The sequence below is a fragment of the Balaenoptera ricei genome, chromosome 8, assembly GCF_028023285.1.
Source record: "Balaenoptera ricei isolate mBalRic1 chromosome 8, mBalRic1.hap2, whole genome shotgun sequence".
NCBI classification, from domain to species: Eukaryota; Metazoa; Chordata; class Mammalia; order Artiodactyla; family Balaenopteridae; genus Balaenoptera; species Balaenoptera ricei.
Window position 1 is genome coordinate 14,229,213 of NC_082646.1, and position 23,585 is coordinate 14,252,797.

Here is a 23,585-nt window from a genome sequence, read left to right on the forward strand (position 1 = left end):
TCCTGTGTTTCTACCCTGGCTGAGGGGCAAGTGGAGTCTTGGTGAGGAATCTATGGTGTGGAACTCCTGAAACAATTGAAGTGACTGGAGGAAAGCCCTGCTGTGACTTACACACTGGGGACTGGTTTGGGGACTGGTTTGAGGCCTGGGAAAGTTTTGAGGAGGTGAATGGGGTTGGAAGTGGGGTATGAATACAGCTCTTTGATTTAACGCAGTGCTTCTTGATTCTGGCTGGGTATCAGAGTGGCTGGTGGTTCTTTGCTGGGCTCCACCAGATTTGTTCTGGTTTGGACTTCATGGGTGGAGTTGGGGCACTTGCCTTTTTCAAAAGTGACACTCATGCGTCGCCAAAGAGGACAGCCACTGATTTAACTCTTGGTCTGAAATGTGAGGCTCCCTTACCTTTGGGTTACTACTGTAAGATTTAATAAGGTTAGTTTTTAAAATCCTTTGGTTCTGAACTCTTATTTCTAGTCTGGGCCCAGCTCGGATCTCCTCGTCTTTATTCCCACAGGGCCTTCCTCCTTCTCTGCATCCCACTTTTCCCTCTTAGCCATTCAGGGCCTGGATAAAGAGCAGGTCTTATGTGGGTCTCTGATTTCTGATCCATTCTTAAGTGAGCTACGTGTTTTAGAATTGGAGTATAGTTGCTTTACAATGTTGTGTTAGTTTCTGCTGTACAGCAAAGTGAATAAGCCACATGTATACGTATATCCTCTCTTCCCCGGATTTCCTTCCCATTTAGGTCACCACAGAGCATTGAGTAGAGCTCCCTGTACTATACATTCTGTTCTCATTAGTTATCTATTTTACACATAGTAGTGTATATATGTCAATCCCACTCTCCCAATCCATCCCACCCTCATTTCCCGCCTTGGTATCCATACGTTTATTCTCTACATGTGTATCTCTATTTCTGCTTTGCAAATAAGTTCATCTATACCATTTTTCTAGACTCCACATATATGCATTAATACACAATATTTGTTTTTCTCTTTCTGACTTACTTCACCCTGTATGACAGTCTCTAGGTCCATACACGTCTCTACAAGTGACCCAGTTTCGTTCCATTTTATGTCTGAGTAGTATTCCATTGTATATATGTACCACATCTTCTTTATCCATTCCTCTGTTGATGGACATTTAGGTTGTTTCCACGTCCTGGCTATTGTAAATAGTGCTGCAATTAACATTGGGGTGCACGTATCTTTTTGAATTATGGTTTTCTCTGGATATATGCCCAGGAGTTGGATTGTTGGGTCATATGGTAGTTCTATTTTTAGTTTTTTAAGGAACCTCCATACTGTTCTCCATAGTGGCTGTATCAATTTATATTCCCACCAACAGTGTAAGAGGGTTCCCTTTTCTCCACACCCTCTCCAGCATTTATTGTTTGCAGATTCTTTGATGATGGCCATTCTGACCGGTATGAGGTGATACCTCATTGTAGTTTTGATTTGCATTTCTCTAATGATTAGTGATGTTGAGCATCTTTTCACGTGTCTGTTGCCCATCTGTATGTCTTCTTTGGAACAATGTCTATTTAGGTCTTCTGCCCATTTTTTTATTAGGTTGTTTGTTTTTTCGATATTGAGCTGCATGAGCTGTTATATTTTGGAGATTAATCCCTTGTCCAGTTGATTCATTTGAAAATATTTTCTCCCTTTCTGAGGGTTGTCTTTTCGTCTTGTTTATGGTTTCCTTTGCTGTGCAAAAGCTTTTAAGTTTCATTAGGTCCCATTTGTTTATTTTTGTTTTTATTTTCATTACCCTAGGAGGTGGGTCAAAAAAGATCTTGCTGCGATTTATGTCAAAGGGTGTTCTGCCTGTGTTTTCCTCTAAGGGATTTATAGTGTCAGGCCTTAGCTTTAGGTCTTTTATCCATTTTGAAGTTGTTTGTTTATTTATTTATTTATTTTTTATAATGGGGTTTCTAAATTTAGGGTTTTTTTTAACATCTTTATTGGAGTATAATTGCTTTACAGTGGTGTGTTAGTTTCTGCTGTATAACAAAGTGGATCAGCTATACATATACATATATTCCCATATCTCTTCCCTCTTGCATCTCCCTCCCTCCCACCCTCCCTATCCCACCCCTCTAGGTGGTCACAAAGCACCAAGCTGATCTCCCTGTGCTATGCGGCTGCTTCCCACTAGCTATCAGTTTTACATTTGGCAGTGTATATATGTCCATGCCACTCTCTCACTTTGTCCCAGCTTACCCTTCCCCCTCCCCGTGTCCTCAAGTCCATTCTCTATGTCTGCATCTTTATTCCTGTCCTGCCCCTACGTTCTTCTTGACCATTTTTTTTTTTTTTTTTTTTTAGATTCCATATATATGTGTTAGCATACGGTATTTGATTTTCTCTTTCTGACTTACTTCACTCTGTATGACAGACTCTATGTCCATCCACCTCACTACAAATAACTCAATTTCGTTTCTTTTTATGGCTGAGTAATATTCCATTGCATATATGTGCCACATCTTCTTTATCCATTCATCTGTCGATGGACACTTAGGTTGTTTCCATGTCCTGGCTATTGTAAATAGAGCTGCAATGAACATTGTGGTACATGACTCTTTTTGAATTATGGTTTTCTCAGGGTATATGCCCAATAGTGGGAATGCTGGGTCATATGGTAGTTCTATTTTTAGTTTTTTAAGGAACCTCCATACTGTTCTCCATAATGGCTGTATCAATTTACATTCCCACCAACAGTGCAAGAGAGTTCCCTTTTCTCACACCCTCTCCAGCATTTATTGTTTGCAGATTTTTTGATGATGGCCATTCTGACAGGTGTGAGGTGATACCTCATTGTAGTTTTGATTTGCATTTCTCTAATGATTAGTGATGTTGAGCATTCTTTCATGTGTTTGTTGGCCATCCGTATATCTTCTTTGGAGAAATGTCTATTTAGGTCTTCTGCCCATTTTTGGAATGGATTGTTTGGTTTTTTGCTATTGAGCTGTGTGAGCTGCTTGTAAATTTTGGAGATTAATCCTTTGTCAGTTGCTTCATTTGCAAACATTTTCTCCCATTCTGAGGGTTGTCTTTTCGTCTTGTTTATGGTTTCCTTTGCTGTGCAAAAGCTTTTAAGTTTCATTAGGTCCCATTTGTTTAGTTTTGTTTTTATTTCCATTTCTCTAGGAGGTGGGTCAAAAAGGATCTTGCTGTGATTTATGTCATAGAGTGTTCTGCCTATGTTTTCCTCTGAGAGTTTGATAGTGTCTGGCCTTACATTTAGGCCTCTAATCCATTTTGAGTTGATTTTTGTGTATGGTATTAGAGAGTGTTCTCATTTCATTCTTTTCCATGCAGCTGTAAGTGGAGCTACATTTTTGAAGGGTTTCCTGAACTCTGCAAATATCAAGAACCCTCTATACCACACTCATCCTTCACTTTCTCTTTTACCAACGGCTCTCAGGTCTCCACTTGGAGGCCTGAAGCCTCTTGTTGTTCAGCCATGGCTAAGAGTCATTAAATGTTTCCTTCTCACCTGTCAGCTCTCAATAAGGAGTATGTCAATAATTTACAGTATGTGGATTGAAGGCAATATCCTGTCCAAGACATACCAGAGAGGGGACACGTGTTGACATGATAAGGAGAGGGGGGAGGAGGAGTCTTTCATATACTAAGAGTTCATGGGGAGGAAGTGGTTTCATTTCTGGGCTATAAGGTAACATGCTCTCCTGGGCTAAGGGGTCCTTTTCCATTTCCTCAATTATTGTTTTCATAGGATGACGACCTTCAGGATACCTAGTGAGATGGATGGATGGTGATTGTACATCTGTTGTTCTGGGTGGAAGGGGATACTTGGGATAAGAGCTGGAGGGTGGGCTGGGCAGCTTCTCCATACGTTCCTTCCTGGAGAGGGTGCTTTCCCCCGGGAAGTGTGGGCATGCCCCTCCAGAGTTTGACTTGCCCACACCAAATCTGAATTTGATTCATCCAAGGTTCGACTTCCATTCTAAGGAGGAGGAAGAGGAAGCCCACCTCTCTCCCACAAGCTTACCTCTCCACAAATCTTCCTCTTATACACAGGCATGGAGTCAAAGTTGAGAGTGCAAGTCCACAGCTGTCAAATATAATTTTGCCCCAAACCAAAATAGCCCTGCAGGGGACCATGGAAAAGACCTGCTTGCTCCCTCATGCCCTTCGCCTAGGGGTGGCCGTCTACTAAATCCAGGGCCATGAAGGCATATGGCGTAGGACATGGCTTCAAGGTCAAATAGGCCTGGTTTAAATCTTGGCTCTGCCTCTTGCTCTCTCTTCAATATTGCAAAGTTTATGTCAATTCTTTGAGGCTATTTCCCAGATATAAAATATATTGTGGGGACTAAATGAGGTCAGTTAGGGGCTAGAGCCTGGTCTGGGCCCTCCAGCCTCTTCCAGTGTGTTTCCCCCAGTGGATTTGTCTTCTGATGATTCTATCCCCATCTCCCATTAATTTTTATTTCTATGGGCAGGAAGCCCTTGCAACCCTAAATACCTAAGTTCCTCTTCCCATTCAAAGAAAGAGTTAGGAAGCTGAGCTCAGGGAAGGGCTTTGCATAGCTCCAAGGGGTGACATTCTGACGGGTATGAAACCTGCTGGAGATGGAGCAAACTGGATCTCCTGGTAGATCCAAGCAGTTTTGTTAGTCAAATTTGTAGTATTTTAAGTCTCTAGGACACCAGATGCTCCCATATTCAAAGGCTTCCAGAAGCAAGCAGGCTTTTGCCAACAGAAAGCAGCCTAAGGGTAGAGGGGGTGGGGCCACCCAAGAATAAAGGATAATCTGGCACCGTCACAGTTTGGCTATTGGAATTGAAAACAGTTCGGCCTGTTTGTCCACTGCGGACCTGCAGAAGATGTGTCTCCTATTAAAGGCTGCAGCCTTCCACCAGCCCTTTGGTCTTTTGTTTCTCTTTGCCACCCCACTCTTTCTCCTTTTGGCTAGTCCATATGCTTGCATGTCTATACTGGCAATTTTCTTTTATAAAACATTAGCTCTGTGTGTGTGCGTGTGTGTGTGGAAGGGGTCACACTGCCACTGATTTGGCTCAGTTGCTTAGACCCAAAGAACCTTAGGTTGCAAGTTTTATCCCAACACAGACCAGTTATCTTCTCACTAAGAATAAACAAAGTTTCTCAAGACTCCTGACCTTCTGTCCTGGCCAGCTGGTTTGCAAATGTGGTTTGGTCTTCCTCAAGGGAGATCAGGCGATCCATTACCACTTCTATAAAGCCCAACTTTCGAAACACCCCTTCTTTATCAAAAAATAAGGGAACTTGGAGTTTTCACAGAAAGCTAAGCCCCTTCTTATTTCATAGATGGTGAGAGCAATAGTGATTTACTTGTCCCAGAACTTTCAAAGCCCTTGTCTGAACTCCACATCATATGTTCATGGCCTTCTGAGATTGGGTGCCATCTTGTCTACCCATCCACATCTCTCATTTTTTTTTTTCCATGACAGGAACCCTCTGCTCCATATACCTTTGTCTTTAGTGCTTCTGAGCCTTTGCTCTTGGTGTTCCCCTGCCTGGAATTCCCTTTTCCTTCTTACCTGCCCAAATCAATATTCCTTCAAGGCCCTGCTCGAGTCTCGCCTGGGTGATCTCCTATTTCTCACATCTTCCTAGATGTCTCTACACTTACCAGATTTTATCTTCTGATGTTCTCTAATTGTTTCATGGGTATGAGGCTTTATTTTCTGCGAGAGATCTTAAACTCTTAGAGATCCTGTTTAGGTCTTTTCTGTGAGCTTTGCAGCATCTGACCCCATGTGGAACAATCCCTTGTTGAGTGGAATTCCTAGGGTGTGGAGTGGCTCGACCTGGCTCCCAGTCCTGGTTCTACCACACTTTGGCTGTGGAAGGTCAGGCTGATGGAGTTTCTGCTCTTTCCTCAGATGTAAAATAGACATTAATTCATTCATTCATTTTCATCTGCTCAGGGACCAGTAGTGGCCCAGCACAAACTAAAAAGAATAAGACACAGGCTTCCCTGGTGGCGCAGTGGTTGAGAATCTGCCTGCCAATGCAGGGGACACGGGTTCGAGCCCTGGTCTGGGAGGATCCCACATGCCACGGAGCAACTAGGCCCGTGAGCCACCATTACTGAGCCTGCGCGTCTGGAGCCTGTGCTCCGCAACAAGAGAGGCCGAGACAGTGAGAGGCCTGCGCACCGCGATGAAGAGTGGCCCCCACTTGCCGCAACTAGAGAGAAAGCCCTCGCACAGAAACGAAGACCCAGCACAGCTATAAATAAATAAATAAAATAAAATAAATAATTTAAAAAAAAAAAAGAATAAGACACAACCCCTGTCTTTAAGAAGCTACAGTCTTGGGCTTCCCTGGTGGCGCAGTGGTTGAGAATCCGCCTGCCAATGCAGGGGACACAGGTTCGAGCCCTGGTCTGGGAAGATCCCACATGCCGCGGAGCAACTGGGCCCGTGAGCCACCATTACTGAGCCTGCGCGTCTGGAGCCTGTGCTCCGCAACAAGAGAGGCCGCAATAGTGAGAGGCCCGCGCTCGCCGCAACTAGAGAAAGCCCTCGCACAGAAACGAAGACCAAACACAGCCAAAAATAAATAAATAAATAAATAAATTTATATATATTAAAAAAAAGCAGCTATAGTCTAGTTGGGGAGATAAGATGTATAAACAAAAAATGACAATACTCCCTGACTCAGGCAACCCACGTGTACTGTAGATGGGAGTTGATACATTTGTCTCCCTAGTTAGAAGGTAAGCTCTCAAAGGGTGAGCTGTATATCCCTCGTTTCTGGGTCTCTGGCTTTTAGCCTAGTGTCTGGCACATAGGGGACATTAAATAGATATTTGAGTTTGTTGACTGAGGGAATTGGTAAATGAGTGAATGGACCCAGGGTCACAGCAGCAGAGAGAGGAGAGGTATGTAGGTGCGACAAAGAAGGGGTTACTTTGTAGCAGGTTTTTGAAGAAGGATGAGGAGCTGGCTGAGCAGATGAGGGAGGAAGGGCGTTCCTAGAAGAGGAAACTGCAAAGGCAGAGACACCATGATGCGAAGCCCTATGCGGGGTAAGAGAAACCTCGCCTGGTGTGGAATGGCTTGGGAAGGGCCCCGGGCAGAGAAGAGAGGTGAGTGAGATTGTTATCCCTGAGCAGGCTGCCGGTTGCTCTGCCCATTTAACCCTAAGTTTGTTCCTGCTTGCCAGTGCCTTCTCCCCAACCTCTCAAACCTGGCCTCTGCATTGCCCTTTGCTCCTGGGATGCAAACCTTTTAATATTAGCTGAAGGTGTTACTTCTCAAACTTCACTGTGCTCAAGAAACACCTAAAGATCTTGTTAAAAATGCAGATTCTGATGCTTTGGGTCTGAGGTGGGGCCTGTGACTGTACATTTCTAAGGAGATCCCAGGTGATGCTGGTCCAGTAAGGCAGTGGTACCTAGGGAGGCTCTTTGTAGCTTCAACCACGAATTCCAAAGGCAAAAGGAAACTACCTTCCTTTAGGTTATTCGTAACAGTCTTCCCCAGCAGGGTAGGTAATTGAGTGTTGTCTAATAAAATCTTCACGGATAAATGGCACTGGGTAGAAATGCCGAAAATAGGGCTTCATTTCCCAAATGGCCAGTCTTCAACAGTGGTGTCTTCATTCTGCAAAATACCTCTTCAAGTTTCTGCTTCCCAGGCTTTTATTGGCTCCTGGGGAAAGCGTATTCTTTTGGAGCAAATGGGCATCTGGAGGCCCACGTGAGTTGAGGGGAGGTTCTGGGGTAGCTCTCCTCCCGACTCACCCTGCCAGGGTGTCTCTCCCCTGATCTGGCGCCTTCTGACCCTTGGTCCTGGAGGGCTGAGTTGGACAAAGGCTATAGAGTCATATACTTGGTTTCTCTTAGCCACATTCTGGATAGAGGCAAAGGAACTTCTGGATCCCCTTCTTGTCTCAGATGTCCCCAAAATAGAAGCGTCTGGATCCAGTGTGAGACCAAGTGAGCCCGGTAATCAGCTTCCCTGGGCCTCACAGGCATGCTCAGCTGCATTAAGAAAAAGGAGGAGGCCGGCTATGTCAAACCAAAACTCTCGGGCTGACATGGTGCTGCAGACCTGGCCGAGGGGCCGTGCGGGAGCCAGGGCACGGGCTGCTGCCAATCTATCTCTCCGGGCACACCTGTGAGCCAGGCCACTGCTGACAGCGGAGGAGGCCTGGGGCCTGAGGGTTGTGGCCACCGGACGACACTTTTCTCCCTAGGCTGTCCCATCTCTTCTTCTCTGATTTTCCTTCCCTTGGGCTGTGAGCTCTGTGAATGCATGAGCCAGCTGCAGCCAGACTCTGGTGGAGCGACGGAGGAACTTTGGCGACGGAGTCTGTGCAAGATCCAGGCATGGACAACCACCTCTGGTGTGGAGGAGCACAGATGCCTTCTCTCCGCCTTTCTGCCTTTAGCAACGGCCACCCAAATTTGGCCCACTCCACTCCTCTCCAGCCTAGGACAGCTTCAGCAGCCTCAGCTAGATTTTACTGCCTTCACGATGATGTGGACGATGTCCCACTCCTCTCCAAATTCATTCATTCATTCATTCATTCATTCATTCAGGGTGTCCCCGTGCAGCTATGCAGCACCTGTTTATTGAGTGTCTGCTTTGAACCAAGCACTGTGCTGGCCTCTCATTTGGTTCCTCCATGCCCTACCTCTTAGCATCTTCTTTTATACACACACACACACACACACACACACACACACGCAGAGGCCCTTGCTTCGTCTAGTCCAGTCTTCTCTTCCCTGTGTCTCTAAACAACCCAAGGGAAGGTGTCGTGTCTCCTCCCCTTGGCAACAGGCGATGTGGAATGCTGGACATAGCCAGTGTCTCACACAGACCTCAGCTTGAGTCCTGGCTCTGACTCTGCCCTGCCCTTAACTATCCTAGGTAACTTGAGTGGGTTAGGCCCTGTCGGCCTCTGTTTCCTCATTGCAATTAAAAAAAAAAAAGAGAAGAAATCACCTCTTCCAGGCTTACAATTAAGTACAGACTTTTAAAGACTTGGCACAGAGTTAATGCTCTAAGATGTGGGTGGCTCTCTCCTTGGTGCATCAGTGGCCCATCGCAAGCGCGTGTAGTGGCTGCGTGAGAACCTGTGTTCTCCTCAAATGTCTCTCCAGAGGAGTGCGGATCACCTTATCTGCTTAGGGCCACGTGGGTACTCCACCCCAAGTTCTCCTACTTGTGATACTAGCCTATTGTTTTCTCCCTTTTTCAACATCTGTTGAAACAACTAGTTTCAACATCTGGTCTTGTGTCACCTACCTCCCCCCCACTATTTTTCTTGGAATATTTTAAAGCAAATTTCAACCATCGTATCATTTCACCTATAAGCACTCGAGTGTGTATAATAGATAAAGATGTTAAAGAACATAACCACAAATTTTTTTTTTTTTTTTTTTGGCCATACCATGGGGCATGCGGGATAATAGTTCCCCGACCAGGGATCGAACTCGCGCCCCCCTCAGTGGAAGCACGGAGTCTTAACCACTGGATGGCCAGGGAAGTCCCAACCACAAAAAATTTTTAACGCCCCCCCCAATCAAGAATTATTCATTAATATAATCTAAAACACCCAGTCCATATTTATTTTCTTCCCAATTATCTCAACAATGTCTTTTTACTGTTGATTTGATTGAATCAGGATTCCCCAAAAGTTCATGTTACAAATGATTTTAAGAGCTCTTATGTATTTTTACACCAACCTGCTGTTCTGTTTTCAGTGGAAATGCTAGAAAAATGAGGAAGTTCTTACTTCCTGAAAGTCTCCCAACTCACTTCCCTGAACCCTTTTCAAATGAAACAAAAATAAGCATCTCCTTTTTTGGGTGTTTTTAAATGACAAAAAGAATTCACCCCTCACAGCAGCTTTGAAATAACTGGGTTCCTCAAACAACTTTCCAACTCCAACAATCACCCAAGTGAAGAAGAAAGGCAGGCCATGCTTTAGTTCTGGTTTTGGAGGGTAAAAATTTCCGAGGAACTTTGCTCTTTGCAGACAGATTTTTTTATGCCCTCCCACCTGCTTTTCGAAATCCACCAACCACAAAATTTACTCCATCCACTTTTTTCTCTCTCCCTTCCACACTCCCTCTCTCTTTTTAGCAGCAACATACAAGCCGGCCATATTAGAGAGATGGAAATAAAGCTTCCTTAATGTTGTATGTGTCTTTGAAGTACATCCGTGCATTTTTCTTTTAGCATCTAACCATTCCTCCCCTGTAGCCCTCGGCCCCTCAAATCACCCTCTCCCCTATCCCACCCGACTAACATCTCAGTCTCTGAAAATGCACAAAGATGCCTGGCTACCTCGCCCTGCCTTCAGTCTCACGGGGCTCAGTCTCTTTTTCTCTTTGGGTAAGTTAGACTGCACATCTGCATGCTCCTGAGGGTCCAGAAGTGCAGCCGCAACAGGAGGAGGATGGGGGCCGGGGGCAGGAAAGAAGACATCGCTTGAGCCTCCCTTCGGCGTTGTCCTTGGGAAGGGAGGCACGGGGATGGGGGGAGATGTGGCTGGGGACTGCATAACGCTGGGACGGCTTGGTCGCAGAAATGTTGGGTCAGGGGATCTGAGTGTTCCTTGGAGGTGTCAGTTGTCAAGGGAGGTGATTTTTCTTTGGATTTCCCTGAAATGGACGTATGTGGGGGGGGGGGGGCTGGGGGCGGAGGGTAGGCTGATGTGCAGAGCCTCTTCATGGATTTTTTCTTTTAGCTGCTACAAATCTCCTGGGACTTAATGCTCCCTTAAGGGGCTTCTTCTGTGAACCTTGATCTTTGGAATCTGGTGGATTTAGGATATCAGAAAAGAGTGTACGGGGGAGTAGGGGGGCAGAAAGTTGAGTCTGGGTCTGGCTTCCTGGAAATCTGTACCACCGATTTGTTGCAGTGTGTGGAGGCGTAGGTGGGAAGCAGGTTTGAGGAATGATCTCTGCATTGGGAAGAGAACGGCTGAAGCAGGCACTGATGGAGAAGCTCTCTGGCTTGGGCCAGATGGAGTGGAGGAGGGGTCAGGTGAAGGGATCAGAAAAAAAAAAGAAAGAAAAGGAACACATGAGTGTGGTTGTGGCCCTTTGGATCATGTCTTCAAACTGTCCAGCTCCACCTTGCAGACTGTCAAGATATCCAAATGCTAATTTCATACATGGCCACTCATGGACTTCCTGGTGGGTAGGTGGGCTAGGGAGTCACTTGCAAGCCTGCTTTATAGGTAGTTTCCTTCTTGCTCTTAAACTTACTCATTGCTGGCATAGCAATTGAGGATCCAGTCCAACAGCTGTCAGTGGGAATACTCCCCATCCCAAAGTCTCTCTCTCACTCCTTCTCTCCCTCTTTTTCTCTCCTCCTCTGGCATGCTGTGCTGGATATTGGGCAGGAGTGCTAGAGACAGCCCAGGGCCCCTGACAGCCTACACGATAAGGCCTAGGAGCTTTGCTGAGTTACTGAACATATTAACAACAGAGCAGGAGTGTTAGGGAAGCTCAGGCAGTAGAGACAGCATGAGCCTTGGACTCGATCTGGGTTTAAAGCCACCTTTGTCATTTACTTCATACTATCGGCAAGTTACTCCCCTCTGAGCTTCAGTTCTTTCCTGGGTGAACTGGAGAATACCTACTGCCTGGGTTTTTTGTGAGTCTGGCACATAGCAAGTGCTCAATAATAGCTAGCCTTTATGAACTCTTTTCACGTGCCCACGTGCTGTGTATCTTGTTTAGTCCTCACGGCAATTGGTTACCGTATGGGGCAGATAAATTATGATCCTCACGTTACAGATGAGGAAACAGGCACAGAGAAGTTAAGTAACTTGCCCAGTAAGGTCACAGTAGTTTAAGGGGAGCTGAGATTTGAACCCCTGGTTGTCTGACTTCACCCCATTCTTTTTTTTTTTTTAACATCTTTATTGGAGTATAATTGCTTTACAGTGGTGTGTTAGTTTCTGCTGTATAATAAAGTGAATCAGCTATACATATACATATATTCCCATATCCCTTCCCTCTTGCATCTCCCTCCCTCCCACCCTCCCTATCCCACCCCTCTAGGTGGTCACAAAGCACCGAGCTGATCTCCCTGTGCTATGCGGCTGCTTCCCACTAGCTAGCTATTTTACATTTGGTAGTGTATATATGTCCATGCCACTCTCTCACTTTGTCCCAGCTTACCCTTCCCCCTCCCCGTGTCCTCAAGTCCATTCTCTATGTCTGCATCTTTATTCCTGTCCTGCCCCTAGGTTCTTCAGAACCATTTTTTTTTTTTTTTTAGATTCCATATATATGTGTTAGTATACAGTATTTGATTTTCTCTTTCTGACTTACTTCACTCTGTATGACAGACTCTAGGTCTATCCACCTCACTACAAATAACTCAGTTTCGTTTCTCTTTATGGCTGAGTAATATTCCATTGTATATATGTGCCACATCTTCTTTATCCATTCATCTGTTAATGGACACTTAGATTTCTTCCATGTCCTGGCTATTGTAAATAGAGCTGCAATGAACATTGTGGTACATGACTCTTTTTGAATTATGGTTTTCTCAGAGTATATGCCCAGTAATGGGATTGCTGGGTCGTATGGTAGTTCTATTTTTAGTTTTTTAAGGAAGCTCCATACTGTTCTCCATAGTGGTTGTATCAATTTACATTCCCACCAACAGTGCAAGAGGGTTCCCTTTTCTCCACACCCTCTCCAGCATTTATTATTTGCAGATTTTTTTGATGATGGCCATTCCGACTGGTGTGAGGTGATACCTCATTGTAGTTTTGATTTGCATTTCTCTAATGATTAGTGATGTTGAGCATTCTTTCATGTGTTTGTTGGCAATCTGTATATATTCTTTGGAGAAATGTCTATTTAGGTCTTCTGCCCATTTTTGGATTGGGTTGTTTGTTTTTTTGCTATTGAGCTGCATGAGCTGCCTGTATATTTTGGAGATTAATCCTTTGTCAGTTGCTTCATTTGCAAATATTTTCTCCCACACTGAGGGTTGTCTTTTCTTCTTGTTTATGGTTTCCTTTGCTGTGCAAAAGCTTTTAAGTTTCATTAGGTCCCATTTGTTTATTTTTGTTTTTATTTCCATTTCTCTAGGAGGTGGGTCAAAAAGGATCTTGCTGTGATTTATGTCATAGAGTGTTCTGCCTATGTTTTGCTCTAAGAGTTTTATAGTGTCTGGCTGTACATTTAGGTCTTTAATCCATTTTGAGTTTATTTTTGCTTCACCCCATTCTTAACCACTGAATTCTACTGCCCCCAATATTTAAGAAATGATGCTGCTATAGTAACAATAATTTGGATCAAAGAATCTTAAGTACAGGCAAAAAGAGGGGAGTTGGGTGAGCGACCAGTGTACAAGGAAATGAGGATGGAGGACAGACAACCTCTTTGGGGAGTTAGGGAGAGCTTCCTGCAGGAGGGAGAGCCTTATCTAAGTGAAGAAAGCAAGGGGGCTCGGGGACCAGGACCAGGGTGTTGCTTAGAGGAAGATGGAATCTAGGGTGAAGAGGTCAAGGCATGGGGGCTGTGAGGCAGTGGTGGGAGGAAGCTAAAGCCTCTGCAAACCTGGATGGGGGGAGGGTGCAGGAGTAGGGACCTTGAACTTGAACTTGATTGGCGCTGTGATGAGGCATGCCCTGGTACTCCAAGGCCGAGGGCTCAAGTGGACAATGGAACCTTGGTGGTTGTAGCAGCATCAGTCCCCAAGATGGAGGGATGTCACAAGTGACAAGGGAGGGGGCTGAGACAGGGCCTGGGTTTGTGAGGATGACTACAGAGCTGACAAAGGGACAGGGGACAGCTGGCCAACCTGCTGTACACACGACAGAAGCACATGAGACTAGTTTTCAGTTAGAAGCAATCCAAATGATTGGTTTTCCTTAGAGTTCTTCTCAAAACTCTTGGCTCCACGGTCATTGGCATGGTTACCAAAGTCTGGGTTATGTTAGGCGAGGCTTAGAAAGTGGTGTCTGGTCCTCACTCAGGCCCACTGCACACGGACACACAGGGGAAAACGCCTTCCCTTCCCTCTATAGACTTTTATCGAGTGCCCACTGTGTGTCACATGCTGTTCTGGGCCCAGGGATGCCAAGATAAATAAGAATCAGCTCCCCAGAGTCTCCCGAGGGACTAGGGAACATAAACAAAAAATAGTAATGCAGCATCCCATGTTAGCAGCTAACCTTTGGTGGGGGCTGACCATGTGCCAGGCACTGCTGTGAGCTTTATGTTTTAGTATTCAGTCCTCACAACAGCCCCAGGAGGTAGGGCCTATTGTTGTCTCCCATTTTACGGATGAGGAAACTTGAGGTGCTGGGAGGTGAACCATCTTTCGTAAGATCAGACCACGGTGCTAGAGTGCTGGTCTTGGCCACTATGCCATTCTGCCTCCCGGTCTGGAAGTGACAGAAACCTCCCGGTCTGGGGAGAGGGCATGGGCACTGGAGAAGCTGCCACGGGGGCGATGCCTTGTTAGCTGGGATCTGCGGGGTACGCAAGAGGGCTCAGGGGCAGCAGGGTGAATGAGCTTCCCAACCTGCAGCAAAAACACGTGCAAAGGCATGGAGGAGTGGGAGAAGGCGGCGTTTTCAGAAAAGTAAGAACTCCAGGGTCACTGGAGTGGAGGAAGCGTGAAGGGTTGGGAGCAGGACAGGAAATGAGGCTGGGGTGCTGGATGGTCCCAGATGGCAAAGGGCTCAGAAGCCCAGGAGCCTGGACGAGATCCTGAAAGCAGCAGGGAGCCAATGGCGATTGGGGGTGAGGGGTGACAAGGACAGGTGCTTTCCTAGCTGCATGGGGGTGGCCTGGCCTGGGAGGGAGACCTGAGGCGGTGGGTCTGAATGGTAAGGCAGCCCAGGAGTTGGGCTGCGTGCCATAGTCACCTGGGAGGCAGGGGTTGCCCTGGGACACAGCGTGCTCCAGAAGGGTGGGGACTAATTTCTCTGCTTAGACAAACTCTGTTCTTTTTTTTTTAACCAAGAAGAAAATTAACCTACCTCATAGGTTGCTGTAGGGTTGGAAAGAGGCGTGAAGAGAATTAACTTCTAGTCTCTGTAGGAAATAGTGTTTGACAGGAGATGAGCAAATTTTTGTGATCTCTGCAAGACGGGCCAGTTAGAAAAGTATATGACGTGGGGCCTGAGGTGCCCAGATACGCCTTAGAGAGAGTGAGGGGGCCTGGGCACCAGTGAAGTTTTGGAACTGAGCTCAAAAGCCACATCCTTACGGTACCCTTGTTGAATCATTTCCTTTCTGTGAGTTGGAGATCAGAGACTCAGGCTCCAGACCTGGTCCCAAAGGGGACAACCAGGAAGACTGTGAGCCCCCCTTGTATGGAGGTTCCTTTAAAGAAGACCATTCCCCTCTGCCAGCCTGACTGGCTGGGGGCTGACATGGGGGCCGGACCTGCCATGTAGACAGCAGGAGGACTGAGCCCTGCGACCCCTTGGAACAAAAATCACCCCCTCACCCAGCCTCCACCCCTCAAGCTGCTGTCTAGAGCCCGGCAGCCTGGCAGCCTGGGTTCCAGTCTAGCTTTGTCACTTACCAGCTGTGAACTTGGGCTATTCATTTAACTTCTTTGTGCTCCATTTCCTCACCTGGAAAGTGGGGGTGATAATAGGGTTGTTGTATTAAATGAGGTGATATCTGTAGGGTATGTAAACAGCGCCTGGCACACAGTAAGCACCTTGTTGTTACTATGAAGCCCTTTTGTGGCCCTAGCTGTGGATTCGGCTAATTTCCTGAAGCAGCAGAGTTCATCAGGAGCCCAGGATTTTGCTCACAACTCTGTCCTCGTTGCATGATGATTTCCTCATCTTTAATGAGGGCCTGGATTGGTGAAAGGCCTAAGGCCCTTGCCCTGAGCTGAGACCCTGGGAGACCTCAGGCGGAAGTGGGTGCTGTACTGGGAGCCAGGAACCGTGATTCGGGACCCGGCTTGTCCCTACCTGCTGTGTGTCTCTCTCAGGCCTCACTTTCCTCGTTGGTAAGATGATGGAGCTGGATCTACAGTTCCCGAGGTTCCCCCTGCTTTGGTGGCCCCTGTTCCTCTCTCTGCAGTTGGGACTTGACGGTTGACCTCTCTGACCACTAGAGGGCACACGTGTCCGCCTGGTGCCTCCTGCAGGCCGCGCCATAGGGATGCGGGGAAGGACCCGGATTGCACGGTCTCAGTGTGCCCCCCTCCTGCTGGCCAGAAAAGGCCCCTCGCTCCCCAGGGCCCTGCCCTCCCGCACAGCAGAGTGCTAGCTCCTTCAAGATGGAGGGAGCTCCTGGTAGGGTTCAAGTTCTGTCTCTGGAGTGATGTTGTGGCCTGGGGCGGGACAGAGGCAGGGATGGGTCAGCCAGATGTGTGGGACCTTCTTCCTAATGCCACTTGGAGGCTCCTTTTGCTCAGGTGCCCTGGAAAGGTCGCCGAACCTTCCCAGGGAAGGTGCTAGGGAAGCAAGGTGTTCCTGGGATGTGAGGTAAGCTCAGGACACGGCCCTGCCGGGCTCCTTCCCTGAAGATACCTCCGCCTCTGCAGAGCGGGGGCGGAGATGGCATGTTCAGCACACCTCCTCCTAGCCTGGCGCCGTGCTCAGTGCTTTCATAGCGCGTGAGAGTGAGGAGAGAGGAACTGGGCTTTGTTCTCCTGGAGGTGCCGCTCAGCCTCTCCAGTTCCTATTTCCCTGCTGAGCACTTGAGCACACCTGGAAGCCTGGCCTTGCAGGTGGGGCCGTGTGCCTGTGCCTCTGTCTAGGGCTGGGTCCTGACCTCCCTGGCCAGCAGTTCAGAGCATCTCCTGTTCTTAAGTCCTGCCTACTGGCCCTGGCCACTCATCCCAAGGGATGAGCTGAGTGGAAGGACTTCGCTATCCCTGCTTCCAGGCTGCAGTGCTGCTGCCCCTGGGGTGGGGCCCGGCAGCTTTGCACAACGAAATCTTTTGCAAAACGCGAGCCCTGTGCAATCCGGGGGAATTCCAAGGGGCTGCCCTGAGGGGTCAGGCTCCAAGGTGCCCCGCCGGGAGACTGCCCCAGAAGCCCTTCCTGCTTAGGGGGCGGAACTTGAGGACAATTTAGGCTACCCTTTGCCTTATTTTTATTTTGTATTTTTTTTTTCTTGGCTGTGCCTTGAAGCTTGCGGGATCTTAGTTCCCCGATCAGGGACTGAACCCTGGGCCACCGCAGTGGAAGTGCCGAGTCCTAACCACTGGACCGCCAGGGAATTCCCCTACCCTTTGCTTTACATATTTTATCTTATTTAATTATTACCATAACCCCAGGAGGTAGGTATCATCAGCTGCGTTTTACAGAGCAGGGGCCTGAGGCTCAGAAGATGGAGGAACTTGCCCATGTTCTCCCAGCCGATAGAAGGCAGAGCTGGGATTGAACCAGGTCTAATGGGGTCTCCGTGCCTCCTAGCTGCCCCCCTGCCGCCGCCCCCTAGTGGCTTCTCTCACTCAGAAGAATAGTGTCCTGGTCCTGGCCTAACGCTGGGGCCTCAGCTCTCTCCAGTTGCCCCCTTGATCACTCTGCTGATTGTGTTCCGACGTGTGATGCTCATTCCAACCGCTGGAACTTTCCTCTTGATGTTCTGCTGCCTTGGATTCCTTCAAAATTTCAAATGGCTCACTCCTTCACTTTAGTGGGGGGGGGCCACCTACAGGGCACCGCTCGGAGCAGCTTTCCCTGACCACCCGATATCAAACACACCCTGCACCTTGCTTTATTTTTTACAGCCCTTGCCTGTGAATCAATACCTAAAGTTACATCATTTCTTTTCCCTGTTAATGTCTGTCCCCCTCCCTAGAATATAAGCTCCATGTTACAGTACCTCTGCCTGCCTCCATCATAGCAATAATCCCTGGGGCCTAGACTGAGTGCCTGGGGCACAGGAGGTGATTTATAAATATTTGGTAAATGAGTGAATGATTGATACTGAGCATTACTGCTTCTCCTTTATAAAGAATATTCATCTCTTGGGATGAGGCTTTGACCATATTGGCAGAGAAGTTTAGAATTCAGCCCAGGGCTAGGGTGAGGTGAGTGCAGTGCCCAGGGTGCAAAATTTAAGGAGGTGTTTGCACGACCCTGAGGGTGGGCACCCCCTTAAATCTCGTGCCCAAGGCTTTCTGCCCCTCTGTGGGCGGGGTGCGGGATGGGCACTGCAGCTTCAGCTGGGAGGGCTTTGGCTCACTCCCCTCACCCTAGCCTCTGCCCTGCTTGGAATGTCAGAGTGGGCTGGGCCTTCTCAGGCCACACACCCAGGGCTCCTGGACCAGGTCCAGTGCTCCCCAGAGGATTCTGCACCCTGCTGTCCCTGCAGCCTGTATCAGCTCCTTGCCGTGGTGTGTCCAGGCCTGGCATTTCCAAAAGGGACTCCTGTCCTTGTAGACCCATCAGTTGATCCCTTCGAATTGTGCCTATTCTTCTGGGGCATCTCTTCCTTCCCGTAGCTCATCTTCTGTCCCTGCCAGGAGCCTGAGGAAGAGAAGGGGGCTGTGCCGGGCTGGACTGGGCATACGGCTTGACTCTGCCCTGCGGTATAGAGAGCGAGGCCTTCTGAATCTGCATCTGTCCTCAAGGCTGCCTGCCCCCAGGGGACACTGCAGCTTCAGCTGGAAGGGCTTTGGCTCAGCCGAGATGGTTGAAAGTGGTGGGAAGAAGGGGAAACTGAGGCCAGCACTGTGCAGCCCCTTGTCCAAGCCATCAGGTGGCCATGACACACAGGACATGTCCTGTGGCAGGACAGCCAGGTGGAGGGAAGGCTTGAGGCCATCTGTCTGTCCCTGGCTTGACAGACGATGTGGTCTCTCTCCACCCCAAGGGCCACATCAGTTACCGCTTAGGAGCTTTGCCCACCCCACTCCACCCCACCCCCTAATTTCAGCCATAAGGGACCCAGCCAGCTGTCCTAGCTCTGCTCCGCTCCCCACCAGGTGCAGAGGCTTTTGCCCCCTCCCTGGCCTTGTCTGCCAGAATCCTCACCAGCTTGTGGCTTTGTCCACAGTGCCACCAGGGAGGAGCATGGAAGTCACAGTACCTACCACCCTCAACGTCCTCAATGGCTCTGATGCCCGCCTGTCCTGCACCTTCAACTCCTGCTACACCGTGAACCACAAACAGTTCTCCCTGAACTGGACTTACCAGGAGTGTAGTAACTGCTCCGAGGAGATGGTGAGTTCTCAGATGGAGGCAGGGGTGGGGGAGGCAGGAGCCCCACAGCGTGAAGCTCCCCTTTCCCACCACCTGCCCCTGCACTGTACCAGGACCCTAGCATACCCTGGTGGGCTAGCTGCTCCTGAGGGCATTGGCAGAGGTGTGCTCTCGTGCCTGGGTGGCCCTGGGAGGGTGGCAGAGATCTAGAGGTGACTGCCTCTCTTCCAGGTAAAAGGGGGCATGGGAGGAGGGGCATCCTGCTGTCCTTGCAGCTCCTTGCTCATCCAGCCCCCTATCCTGTCCCTCGCCTCCTGCCCCCCCAGTTTCTCCAGTTCCGCATGAAGATCATTAACCTGAAGCTGGAGCGGTTCCGAGACCGCGTGGAGTTCTCAGGGAACCCCAGTAAGTATGACGTGTCAGTCACACTGAGAAACGTGCAGCTGGAGGATGAGGGCACCTACAACTGCTACATCATGAACCCACCCGACCGCCACCGCGGCCACGGCAAGATCTATCTGCAAGTCCTCATGGAAGGTGAGGGGCTGCTGGGGGGCCCTGCCCGTTCCCACCCAGCTACTCTCCAGCAGGACTAGCTGGGGCTCCTTGGGAGAGGCTGTGCCCTCCTGAGGGGTGGGAGCAACAGCATGTGCTGGGTGGAAGGCATCTGTTTTACTCCTTCCAGTCCTTGAGGACTATGTCTCAGAGAGTCCTGATGATGCTATCCAGCATGATCACGATCTTAAGAATCCCAAGAGCAGCTTTCATTTATTGGACACTTGCTATGTCTCGGTTATAGCTAGGGCTAAACTCTCTAGATGCAATATCTCACTTCATCCTCATACAACCCTATGAGGGAGGTACTATGATTATTCCCATTTTACAGATGAGGAAACTGAGGCTACGTAAGGTACCTAAGGTCACACAATTAATAAATAGTACAATCAGGACTCAAATTGGGTCCATTTGACCTCAAAGTCCATCCTCTTGGATACTGCATTATATTGCCCTCCCCTGGGGCTTTTAGGTGCCCTGGGATTATGGGGTGGGTGGGGCGCTTAGAGGTCCATGGCCTGGGTTGATTTCTGGCTTTGACTAGAGTGCTTTCCACGGAGGAGAGTAAAGTCAGGACCACCCCACACCTACTGCAGGGAGCAGGGGCCAGTGGACGAGGCTCCCTTTTCCAGCCCTAGGGCTAAGCGGGTCTGTTTCCTCTCCTTCTCCAGAGCCCCCTGAGCGGGATTCCACTGTGGCCGTGATCGTGGGCGCCTCCGTCGGGGGCTTTCTGGCTGTGGTCATCTTGGTGCTGATGGTAGTAAAGTGTGTGAGGAGGAAAAAAGAGCAGAAACTGAGCACGGATGACCTGAAGACGGAGGAGGAGGGCAAGACGGATGGAGAGGGCAACGCGGACGATGGCACCAAGTAATGGGCGGGCGGCCGGCCCTGCAGCCCCTCCCTTGCGTCCTGTCTCCCTCCCACTCTCTGCCCTGCACAGTGTGCCCCCGCCTGCCCTCTCTTGGTGTGCTTCTCTGGAACCAGGACCCCAGGGCTGACCTGGGGCCTCCTGAACCCCTCCCTTCGTATCTGCCACCCTGCAGCAAGAGAGACTCACCTCTCTTTGATTCGAGAAACCTGCCCTGGCGTCTGGGATGTGTGGGCCCTGGGGGGAGGGAGAAGCGGGCTCAAAACTGCCAGCCTCTGAGAAGAGGCAGGAGGCCTGTGGGAGGGGCGCAGAGAGAGAGGGGGAGGGTGGGCAGTGGAGGAGGAGGAGGCCAGCTGTCCAGCCTGCCCAGTGCGTGGACTGGTCTGGTGGCGGCTTCAGAGGGGACCTGCAGGTGGGCCGGGGCTCTGCTGGCTGCCTCTAGAAGGCCTGGGGCGTGGCATGCCTCTGCTCCCCGGCTGCTCCTGGCCCTGGGCAGCCTCGTCATGGGCGTGGTGATGGGTTCCTATAACTTGGGGGTGTGTTGAAAGGATGACCGTGCGTTTCCTGGGCCTTGAAGGGAAGGAAGCTGGAGGCAGCTGGAGACAAGCCTTGGCCCAGGGAGCTCTGCTCTCACCTTTCTCCTTCGATAGCTGCTACCACAGAAGCCTCTGGGTTTCTGTTGGCTTGCAAAGCCCTTGGGATTTTTGGCAAGAAAAGTACCAAAGGGCTGCTGAGCTAGGCCATGGGGGGCGGGGAGCCGTGTTTCTCCAGGTGGTGGTCATTTTTCACCGCAGCTACCCACTAACAGGAGACAATTGCAAAGTTAGCTGAGGGACGAGGGGCTGGGGGCTCCGTTGTAAAATGGAGTTCAAGGTTGACTGCCTTCTCCCCCAGGGTGGCCGCCATCACCTGGGCCAGGAGCAGCTGAGGTGCGGAGATAAGGAGGGAGGGGGTGGGAGCCAGTCAGAGGAGTAGGTGTGCAGAGTGGGGGCCTCGCTGGGGTTCTGTTCAGACTTTCCCCGTTACCCTCAGCAGGGTTTCATCTGGCTTCGGGCCCTGAGGGAAGCATGAGGGGAGCCTTGTAGCCTCTGAGATCCTGTGGCCATGTCACGTCTGGAGCCATGTCACACCCTCCCCTGCCCCGACAGCTCTCTCTGGGGGGGAGGAAAGTAGCATCTGTGGGGAGCCAACTTTCACTGCCATTTTACTCACATGAAGAGGGAATTGCTCAAGCCTCAGGAGCGGGAGAGAGACAGAGAGACACTGCCTTGGAAGATCCTCAGAGATCAGCTAGCCAAGTCACCCATACTACAGACCAGGAGACTGAGGTGCAAACTCACAACCGAGGGGCCTGCTTCTCCTCTGGTTCCTCAGTCTCCAGTTTGGATGAACAGAGCCACACTTTGCCCGGTGGGAGGGGCCTCTGCAGACAGAGAGATGAAGGAGATGAGGAGAGGGAGGTGAGCTCCTCCAGCCCTGCTCACCTCCCCGGAGCCCAGCCCCTCCAGGCTGTGACTGAGGCAGGGATGGGGTGATGGGAGTGGGAGGGCAGAGCTGCTGGAATGCCCCACGCCAACCCCAGGCTGACCCTCTGCAGCACTTCCCAGCCTTTCTCAGAGCTCAGGCCCTTCCCCGGGCTCAGGGGGTCAGAGCCCAGGGCAGGAGTCTGGGGAAAGGGGGTAGAGATGGGACTCTGACAGCTTCTGGGAGCCCTCTCTGCCTCTGCCCAGCACATGGCCTTTCTGGGGAGAGAGCAATAGCATACGGGCGATTCAGTTTAATTCCCTTCAATTCAACATCCATTTATTGAGCATCTCCTATGTGCCAGGCACTGGGCCAGGTACTGGGGATGCACACAAAGCCATAACAGAGCTGGGAACTGCTAGGTCAGCACTGTGGGGACCAAGATGAATTTTTTTTTGGTGCATCTAATTCCACCTCTGCAGCCACTGCTTCCAGGGCTGGAGTAGGAGAAAAAGGAAGAGATTCCAGAATCTGGGCCCTGGGAAGGGAGGAAAGGAAGGAAAGAGGGAGGATACAATAGGGAAGAGGGTGAGAGGCCAGAAAGAGTGGGCACAGAGTGGAGGGTGGGCAACCAGCCTGAGAGCTCCTGGGTGGGAGGAGTCCAGCTCACCTGGAAATTCTAACTCATCAGTACCTAACTGCCAATCAACACACTGCCAATGGGGGTGGGCTAAGCCCCCAGGATGCCTGGGGTGAGTGGACATTGCCCATCCTTGGAGCCAACCAGCTGAGAGGGGAGAGATGGGTAGTGGGCACCCTCGTTCCAGCTGAGACCAAGGGTGGTTGTAATAACATGTCTGCAGCTTGCAGATTTCACTTTTTGGCAACTTCTTAAGTGCTCCCCTCTTCCAGGATGAGTGAGGATCTGTGTGGATGCTGGGAACTTTTCTTTTTTCAGGACTCATAACATTTAGGGAAACTGTTTGCAAGATTCCCTAGGTTTATTCCAAGGAGTCCTAACTCTCTATAAAGAAGCCCAAGACTTCTGGGTTCCTTCCTTTCTCTGCCCTGACCTAGAGGGTCCTAGGGAGAGCAGCGCCTCTCCAGGGGCCTCAGGCGCCCAAGCAGATGGGGATGGGCCAGGAGACACCTTTGTCTCAGGTACCCATCCTCATATGCACTTTCTTCCCGAGCCTCTTAGAGTCTCTTCCAGAGGCCTCATAGAGCTGCCTCCCCCAGGGCAATGAGGCTGGGAACAAAATGGGGCTTCTGTGAGTAGAGGTGGGAGACTGGTGAGATGTTTCCACAGCACCCTGCTTTCTAGTGTATACCTCTTCCTGCACCGTGGGGCTTCTGGCTGCATGTTTCCATCACTGCGCTGTGCTGGGTTCAGTCTGCTGGTTTTCTCAACTGCCTCTGCCTCTCCTGTTCTCTTGGAACCCCCTATCTGTCCCTTTCTCCTAATTAAGGGCCCCTGTAAAGAGAGATGGGCTGGCCAACCCATGGGATTTAGCTTAGAAGAACAAAGCACATTTTTTCAGGACTGAAATGCCTTGAGGTGCCTTGG

The 23,585-nt window shown here is 49.8% G+C and overlaps 1 protein-coding gene across 2 annotated transcripts; it reads left to right on the forward strand.

The window, feature by feature from the left end:
* Nucleotides 1–10,118: 10,118 nt before the first annotated feature.
* Nucleotides 10,119–20,856, forward strand: SCN2B (sodium voltage-gated channel beta subunit 2). Of its 2 annotated transcripts, none has more exons than XM_059929296.1 (4): nucleotides 10,119–10,168; nucleotides 18,986–19,152; nucleotides 19,458–19,668; nucleotides 20,358–20,856. In XM_059929296.1, the coding sequence occupies exons 2-4, from the start codon at nucleotides 19,003–19,005 to the stop codon at nucleotides 20,555–20,557; spliced, it is 561 nt and encodes a 186-aa protein (XP_059785279.1). In that variant the 5' UTR covers nucleotides 10,119–10,168; nucleotides 18,986–19,002; the 3' UTR covers nucleotides 20,558–20,856. The 2 variants fall into 2 exon arrangements, with proteins under 2 accessions (XP_059785279.1, XP_059785278.1); XM_059929295.1 differs by having other exon boundaries at nucleotides 10,126–10,364.
* Nucleotides 20,857–23,585: the final 2,729 nt, after the last annotated feature.

What these genes read in the sequence shown, in the direction of transcription:
- SCN2B (XM_059929295.1), top strand. Translation starts at nt 10,295, where the DNA reads ATGCACAAAGATGCCTGGCTACCTCGCCCTGCCTTCAGTCTCACGGGG. An exon ending in CAGTCTCTTTTTCTCTTTGG is followed by an intron (nt 10,365 to 18,985) that starts GTAAGTTAGACT and finishes CTTTGTCCACAG; the next exon opens with TGCCACCAGGGAGGAGCATG. An exon ending in GTAACTGCTCCGAGGAGATG is followed by an intron (nt 19,153 to 19,457) that starts GTGAGTTCTCAG and finishes CTGCCCCCCCAG; the next exon opens with TTTCTCCAGTTCCGCATGAA.